General features: G+C 49.5%; 2 protein-coding genes across 2 annotated transcripts in view; both read left to right on the forward strand.

Annotated features, from left to right (window-relative positions):
• LOC117580719 (rab11 family-interacting protein 1) overlaps positions 1–8,830 on the forward strand; it is a 35,848-nt gene that overhangs the window by 11,937 nt on the left and 15,081 nt on the right. The gene's annotated exons all lie outside the window — the stretch shown is intronic.
• The window catches only part of LOC117580720 (tumor necrosis factor receptor superfamily member wengen), a 9,178-nt gene continuing 885 nt past the window's right edge, over positions 538–8,830 (forward strand). Inside the window, exons 1-4 of the mRNA XM_034267384.1 lie at positions 538–1,072; positions 5,638–6,160; positions 6,246–6,483; positions 8,470–8,655. Coding sequence (XP_034123275.1) covers positions 5,639–6,160; positions 6,246–6,483; positions 8,470–8,655 — 946 coding nt within the window. The 5' untranslated portion in view covers positions 538–1,072; position 5,638. The remainder of the gene's footprint in view (positions 1,073–5,637; positions 6,161–6,245; positions 6,484–8,469; positions 8,656–8,830) is intronic.

Below are 8,830 nucleotides of genomic sequence, written 5' to 3' on the forward strand. Positions count from 1 at the left end.
TGTAACGATCGCCAGCGACAACACAAATTGGTCTATTGTCTAACGTCTGTCGTCTATCGATTGATTGAAATTATCCTAAAAGTATTTGTTTTGTTTTTTTTTGTCTGTTTGTTCTTTAGTTTTTTTTTTGCATGTCAAATTGTGTAACCCCTTCCCCCTTAGTGAAATAAGGTCCTAAATTATTTATGTTTTAGCGTTTAAGTGAGAGGAGGAAGAGGAGTTAAGTGGCTGCAGTTTAATATGTTGATACATACAATGATTTTACCTATTGATATATATATATATACACCCAACCAGAATAAAAACATTTTAATATTAATACAAGCAACTATTGTCGTTATAATTTAATTCAAAGTTCATATCATTGGCGCCAACGTTTGTCAGGGATGCATTCTATTGGTGGAACCAACGATAGTATTTGCTGATAGTTCTGTAGCAACAGACCAATCGATTAGTGCCGTTACACAGCACTGTTTTTGCAAAAGCCGATAGATCGATATAAAGAACCATCGATCGCGCTGGCAGCTCAGCTCTATCTCTGCAGGTATATCAACGCGCCGCATTTCGAATGTTTCGCGTGAATGGGTGGGTGCACTCAATATCTTGTTCATTCAGTCATTCTTCTCGATTGCACCGGCACAGACGAACCGAACGACCGACCGAACACCGTGCGGATCGCTCACTATATGTCAGCTCACAGTACTATTTTTTTTTCGAAATCGTTCTAACGCGTCGGCCCTTGGAAGGGAACCCAAACCCAGAAACGAAACCAACAGAAAGTGAAATTGTGCGTTAAATTTTTTTTACTGTTTTCCCACAAGTGCGAAGCGAAAAGTGTAGCGGAAATTGTGCAACTTATTGGATTGATCGCCGGACGATTGACTGGATTTGAGTGCCATTGATCGATCGATCGATCGGCCAACCATTGACCAGCAACCAGAACCCAGCAATGCCTGCAGATCGGAGGAGCCTGCAAATATGAGGCACGCTGCAGGTTGAAGGCGCAAGGGAGAGAGAGAAAACAAACAAATAAGCAAACAAACAAACGAGCGAAAAAAAAGCGACAAAAAAAGTGAGTGATTTATTCGACAGCAGACCCAATGCCCAATGCCCAATGCCCCTCCAACAACACAAACACACACACACCCATACACACACGGGACATGCATAAGCAGTCAGCGATCGCTCGAGCAGAGATCTTTATGTTTGTGTGTCTCCTCTATTCACGAGTTCATATGTATGTGCGTGTGAGTGTGCGTTCCACGAACAGAACAGAACGGAACATTATGTTTTTGTGTGTTATGGTTTATGGTTTATGATTTTGTGCCCGGTTCGGATTCGGATTCGTTTTGGTTTCGTTTCGTTTCGTTTCGGAAGCTGCCGCCGTTGATCACGCTGACTGCCTCTGCTCTGCTCTCCCGCTGCCGCTGCTGATGATCTCCGCCCCAGTGGGAGTGGGAGTGGGAGGGGAACGGCCGAAGCGCAGAAGCAGACACGGACGCGGACACACCGAAATGGAATGGAATTGAATTAAATCAAATGATAAAAAATATAAATCGAGTGTAGAAACAGTGGCAGCCTCTGTGTGCCGCCGTGCAGCAGCATCAGCAGAAACAAAAAGACACGAAACGAAATGAAAATAAGAGAAAAAAAATAAAAGCGAGCAAAGAGAGACGAAATCGGAATCTGAATTCAGAATTCAGAATCCAGAATCCAGAATCAGACCCTGCCGCCATATACAACATGCATACATATACCCCTATATAGATTCAGACAGACAGACAGACAGACAGACGACTGACAAGCTGACGAACTGATGAACTGACGAACTGATGATGCCAAGCAGCTCGATGGGCAGATTCTGGCTGCTGTAGCACTGGGATTGGGGGGCTGCTGCCAAAACAGACGACGCACCAAACTAATGGATAAATGTGTGAATGTGAATGTGTGTGTGTGTGTTTATGTACAGACACAGCAGCAGCAGCAGCAGCAGATTCCCCCTCAAAGCACAGAAGTCAGCGGAAGGAAATGTCAGGAAAAGGGCTAAATGTGTGTGAGAGAGTGAGAGAGAGACAGACGAGAGTCTGCACTTGTGCCCGCGGCTGCTGCTGCTTCTCCTTGAGGCTGTAAATAAATAGAACAAAAAAAAACACATTGAACTCTGCTCTAAACATTGCTTGCATAACGCAGCGATCCTCCTTGCCTCTTCCCTCCTTCTGCCTCTGCCCACGCTTCTCTTTTTTGTAAATGTCAAGAATAAGTTCCAGCAGCTGTACCCGTGACACCGAATCGATTTCCAGTTTATCCCACAGCCCACAGTCGAACACACTTTTTGGCATTTAATTGTTTTCTCTTGCTGCGATTTGCACTTCGAGTGATCAGATCTCTGATCTCTGAGCCGTTGTCGTGTCTCTGCCTCTGGATCAGGTTGCGTTTTTAAATATTTTTCTACTTATTTGCTTCACTTAGTGCCCGCTCTGCCCCTGCCCATGTGTCGCCGCCCATGAAAAGTGCTTAATGGTTTTGTCGCGTTTTGTTTTTGTTTTTTGGAATTTACACAACAAACAGAGAGAGAGAGAGAGAGAGACAGACAGCGCAGCATCATAAAATTCGTGAGCATTCATTCTGACAGCTTAATAAATGTCTCTCTGCGCTTCTCTTTCTCGCTGCTTCTGTCCCTCCCCCCTTTCGCTCCTAATCTCCGGCTGCGTTTTGTGCGCTGGCTGGTTGGTCTATGCCTCTGCCTCTGCCTGGGATTCTCTCTGCCTCTGCCATGGCCGTAACGAGTGGGCGGCCTGGAAAGCCTCAAATGGAAAGTAGAAATTCTTGACAAGAATCTAAAACAATTCCAACTTGTAGAGAAATTCTTGTAGGGAAACTGTGAAACTTTGCTGGAAAATCAGCTAAAACAATTCTTCCCGTTCCTCGTTATATTTCTGTGATTTTTTGCCGCTTTGTAGAATTTGTTTTGCTGCCTGATCTTTGTGTACACTTTCTGCTTTGCTCGCCGCATGAGAAATTCATTTTAAATTGCAAGTTAAAAATACACGCGATTTCCCCGCGTCAACCTCAGGCCCGCAGGCCTCACCCTTGTTGGATTTGACTATTCCGAGTGCTGGCTGCCTTTTGGACACTCTTGGTAATCGCACTGCCACATTTCTGGGCAGTGGCTTCTGCTCGGGTATCCCCGTTTAAGTGACCCATTTTGGTGCTTCCACTTTCTCGATCTCCGCTGCAAGTCTCAGCCTCAATTAGTAAAAAGAAAAAAGAAAAAGAAAAAGAGGAACGCAACATGATTTAAATTGCTGTCACTGTCAGTTGTTGTGTTTGTCAGACAGCGGCGACAAAAGCAGCCGCGAGGCACGCGGCACGAGCTGCAGAAACAACACAAAAAAGAGACAGCCAGCAGTCGCACCAAAATGTATCTTATAGATACACACCCAGTCAGCACTGACAACATAATAATAGTCCAACAAAGTTGCTGCTGCTGTTGCCTCAATGTCTGTCAGAGCTTGTCCCCCCGCCAGTTCCATTTCGAACCAGAACTCCTCTTTTGGCCCAGCAGTCTGCCACATGGTCTGCTCTGCTCTGCGTTATTTGAACTGATCTTCCTTCTGCGATCTTCTGGCTGCAATCCATGATCAAAATTGTTACTGGAAACAATTGGAACTGCTTGTGGCGGGGGGAGCAGGAAGCAGCTGGAACTTTGTCTCCAAAATAAAATCTAATCAAATCGAAATCAAATGTGATTTTAATGAAAGGAAAACGACAAAGGAAATGCCTTTTGTGGTTTTCTTGTTTCCGATACGAAACGGCCCCCCCCTCCGCAACCTAAACGGCACTTGTTGCCACAGATCGTCTGTGGATTACCGATACGTTGCTTTCATGCTAATGAGCCGCACTGTTTGTTTGTCAATTGATCCGCCAATTTCACTCGATCGATCGATCGATCGATTGATCCCATCATGTGTACAAATATCTCCTACTCCGATCCACTTCCACTTCGCCTTTGGCAGCTCTGCTGTCAACCCTTTTGCCCGCCATGAACCCAGGCAACCCGCAGCACTTGTGCAGGCACTTGCCACGGCCACTGCCCATGCCCCACCCGCTGGTTATGGCGACCATACGTGGTGGCCATACGCGACATACGGTAATGGTTGATTTTAATTAAATATTTCTTCTTCCTGTTGCCGTTGCTATTCTGCTGCTGCTGCTGCTGCTGCTATTCCCTACTCGTTTGCCCGTTTGTCCGTTCCGTTTTCTACGTTTGCGCGCGGGCCTGTCATTGCTCTGCGCTGCTGCTCTTCTGCCCGCTTCTCCGATTCTTCGCTTCCTCCTTCTCCCCCGCTTAACAGTGCGCGCAGTGCGCAGACCGAGAGCGAACAAGTGCCTCTGCCCTACCCCCGCCCGAAAGAGTTCGTGAATGAGTTATGAATGGATGTGATTGCTGCCAGCGGAATCAGTGGAAGAGGGAAAGGCAAAGGGTAAGGGCATGGGCATGGGCATGGGCATGGGAGAAGGGGAAATCTTCTAATAAACTCCCAGGAGCCCTCGCTCCCTTAATGGCATATTTTGGATAATACTCAAAACGAGACGAGACCGTCTGATCGTCGCTGTCTAGGAACCCCCCGTCGAGCGGAAGTCAGGAGTGGACGGACCTGTCTCTATACCTCCTATTTTTTAAATTTTATTTTTATGCTTGTTCCTTCTCCTCTTTCCCTTCCTTCCTGCTTTGGCTTGTCCGTTCCATTCTGTCCCGCCGCATCCCGTCGCGTCACGTCACACTCGCTGCATAAATAATAATCGTAGTGCCTGCCGGCTCCTCCGATGCCTATAAAATAGTTTGAATCGTTGAATTGTCAAGGAATGAATCGAATCCGAGGAGGAGGAGGAGAATCTTGGGTTCGCAGATTAAGAACAGAGAAAAGAACATAAACATAAACATAAACACAGAAGAGATGACTGCAAATGAAATACAACAACACAAAAACAATGCACGACTCTCTTGAGCAATGAACTTCCAATGGGCGGGACGCGACTGTCGCGGGCAGAGCGGCAGAGTGACAAAGAGCAGAGAGGCAGAGGAAGAGCGGCAGACTAGGGAGGCTAAGCCGTGGAGGAAGAGAGAGCATAACGGCTAAGCGGCGGAGGCAGAAGCTTTGAGAGCAGATAGGCAGAACGGCAGAGCGGCAGCGGCAGCGGCACCCTCCCCATTAAAGTTGATTGCAAACTGTACGCGCATTTATGATCGCAATCATCATGATGATGATGATGATGATGATGATCAGCAGTCGCTGCTGCTGCTACTTACTGTTGTTGTTGCTGCTGCTGCTGCTGCTGCTGTTTGGATGGGAGAGATGGCGTCGTCGCCGTCGTCGTCGTCGCATTATCAGCAGCATTATCATTAACATGACGACGACCGTTGGCCGTTTATTAGTTTGCCGTTGCGCGAATTATTTTTATAGGCGCTGATGATGAACGTAAAACAGACACAGAGAACAGACTGAATCCCCCCACCAACACTCCATTTCTGCAATCTCCAGCTGTGCCGGCAACCAGGCCTGGGAAAATGCACAATTTTCACATGAAAATGCAGCAAATAAATGTGTCCTTTGCTTCGTTTCTCTCTCCTTGCAGAATGATGCCGCCAAGACTGCCAAATAGCTCGGAGGGAGCGGCAGCAGCAGCAGCAGCAACGAAACGATTAATAGCGAGTCAAAGGATTAGCAGAAATAACAACAGCAACAGCAACAAAACATTTCACAAGCGCAGACGAAGGCGAAGCAACAGCAACAGCATCAGCAATGAAGCGCCATCTAGCGCCTATGTGGCACTGCTGCTACTGGCCACCAGCTGCTGCCTAGATGCCGCTTCATCCTCATCCTCATCCTCAGCTTCAGCTTCATCTTCCTCATCTTCAGTAGCAGCAGCCTCAGCCGTAGCCGCAACAGTATCTGGTGGCATTGCCTCCAGCTCACCCTGCGCCCCACAGCACTGGTGGGATCCGGTGCGGGACAGGTGCACCGCCTGCACCGTCTGCCAGGGCGAAATGATACCGCTGCGTCCCTGCCAGCTGCACACGAACACCATTTGCGGCTCCATCTACGACTTGAAGATCGATTGGGTCGTACTCGCCAAGACGGAGCCCAACTGGAAGGAGGTAAGACAGCGAGACCGCAGGACCTTGCTTTGCCTTGTGCTCCGGCTTCCAGGTTTGATTTTGATGTTCTTTTTGCTCGTTGCAGCGCCGAAAGTCGTCGGAGTATGAGCACTTTGAGCCGGATGCTGCACCGCTGCAGCATTTGACGCACGAGCAGTTGCAGCAGCTGCACGAGGAGGCCGCTGCCGCCTGGGCCCTGGACTGGCAGACGGGCGTGCTCTATGTGGCCGTGCTCACCTGCCTCATCTTCTTCTCGGTGGCCGCCTGCATACTCATCCATCACATGCGGCAGTGGCGACGCATGGAGCGGCGCTTGGATCAAGGTTGGTTCTATTTCCCTACTCGCTACTCGCTACTCGCTGCTTTCACACGCTACTTTCGCACGCTCTCTCTGTGTCTCTGGTGGCACATTGTTTGTGAATGCAAAACGTGTTGCACCTCCACTCCTCCCTCCTCCTTTGTGTCTTCGAATCACAAAATTCTCATGCCCCGAATGCCCAAAACGCTGCATGCTTCGCATGCCCAAGTGGCCCTGCCCCACCTGCCCCTCAAAGTGGCGACGCGCGGGCACCAGAACAAGACACTTTGATGTATGGCCCTGTCCACCGTCTGTCCAGCGCTCTGGGAATCCAAAATCTCATTCCAGCACGAGCATCGTGGAGGATCGGATCGGATCGGATCGCATCGGACCTGTGCCTCAGAGCATATTAATGGTGCCGCCACTCCCCTTTCGGCTGAGAGTGCTGCCGCCTGCTGCCAAAGTAGAACGAATCGTCCAAATATTTGGCGCGACGACAACGACAACAGCGACTACAGCGACGACAGCGACGCGTTTTGCATGCAAAATAAAAGCGAGAAGCGAGCCGAGCGAACACACAATTAGCAGGCACTGTGGGCGCGTATTTGGATCTCCGCTGCCTGTGGCCCCAGGAGAGGCAGAGGATCGCCTGTCCAAACTCTCACACAGACAGAGAGAGAGATAGAGAGAGTCTAACTTCTAGCTCAGAGCTCGGAATATTGTTGCCCATGTGCCCATGTGCTGTGTGCTGTGTGGTTGTAGTCCAGACGGGCGCCACATGTTGCCGCATTGGACAACATATTAGTTGCAAAAAGGAAAGAGCCTACTGCTGCTGCTTCCAGCTCTTCTGGCCAAACATTTTGATACGGAAATCTCTTGTGTAATCATAATTCAGAGCGTGTCAACGTGTTCCCCTCCACGTCCCCCTGCGCCTCCGCTGCCGCTGCCGCTGCCGCTGCTCAAGGACAAGCGGATGTTTGTGTGGAAATTTGGGAAATCATGTCACAGCGCCGGAAAAACATGTTTCCATGTCAGGCCAGCAGGCGGCAGGCAGAAGGCAAAAGGCAAAAGGCAGGAAATGCCCAAAGGCGGCCGAGAATTCGGTGATCATTGACAGATGAAAATAGTTCGATGGGGGGGGAAAGGGCAGGAAGAGTCTTGAAGCGAAGTGTTTCTCCCCCGATCACGTCCACGCCTATAAATAGGAATGCCCCCCCCCCCCAACCCGGTCCCTTGAGCAATGATTGAACATCGACCAGCTGCTGCCACTACAGGAAGTTGTTGCGCTGCCACGAAGGTGCAGGCGGCATTCAAGTGCAACTATTGACAATTGGGGCCTGCCTGCCTGCCTGCCTGCCTGCAGATCTCTTGCACAAATGTTGCACAATGAGTGTGCAACAGCGCTCCAAAAATAGAACAGGGACAGGGCGTGGAGGCAAGTCCACTCTGGGAGTGGTTCGTTCCCCCAGTCTTGGCTGCCTTTTGTTTCCTGGCCTTTGATTTAGATCGCTGCTGTTGCTGTTGGTTGTTGCTTTTATTTACTAATCAGCTGCCATGAGAGATTTCCCAGAGATTCTCCAGCGCTGAAACGCACAAAATGGTTTTTCCACGGAAAATGGAAAGTTTTAACCAAACAAAAACACAACTGAAAAACACACGCCGTGCCGCTGCCGCTGCCGCTGCCGCTGCCACTGCCCTGAGACTTCAGAAGTGAACTGCAAAAACGAGAAAATTGGGAAATTTGGAAAAATCGTTTCCTCGCTTGTTGATTTTTCTGCTGCTCGCTCGATTGTTTATGGAACTTAATTTTCGGTTTATAAATAAATGATAAATTATCTGCTGCAAAAAACAAAGAGTAAGAATGGAAGCGCGCCGCTTGTTTACATTTGCCTGCCCCTGCCCCTTCCCCTGCCCCTGCCCCGCTTCAAGCAATTTAATAAATATATTGAAACATTGATCGGTCCCAAGGCTGCCATTGCTGACTCACTTCCGTCTCTTTCTCCCCTTGCAGATGTGGAGGAGCTGTCGACCAAGCTGATGGCGAAGCTGGCGGAGGTGCAGAGCCTGGATGGCGGCACCTTCTTCATTGGCAATGCGGATGCCCTGCGTGGCTTGCCCTCGGCTGCTGCTGCTGCCACGACGGCAGCGACGGCGGCACAGTCGGGCATCTTTCAGCCGCAACATGTGCTGCTGCCGGGTAAGTGTCCTTCGGGGTAAGGGCGGGATTGCATTTAAATCGATACGAAAATCGATATGAAACGATCTGAGCGGTGACAATAGCCGCTTAATGGGCCCACCCACCCATCAATGTCCCTTGATCGAAATGCAAATGGGAGGGGAACTGAAACTGAGGGGGGGGGGGGGGGGGGGGG

Source organism: Drosophila guanche, unplaced genomic scaffold (assembly GCF_900245975.1).
Source record: "Drosophila guanche unplaced genomic scaffold, DGUA_6, whole genome shotgun sequence".
Taxonomy (NCBI): Eukaryota; Metazoa; Arthropoda; class Insecta; order Diptera; family Drosophilidae; genus Drosophila; species Drosophila guanche.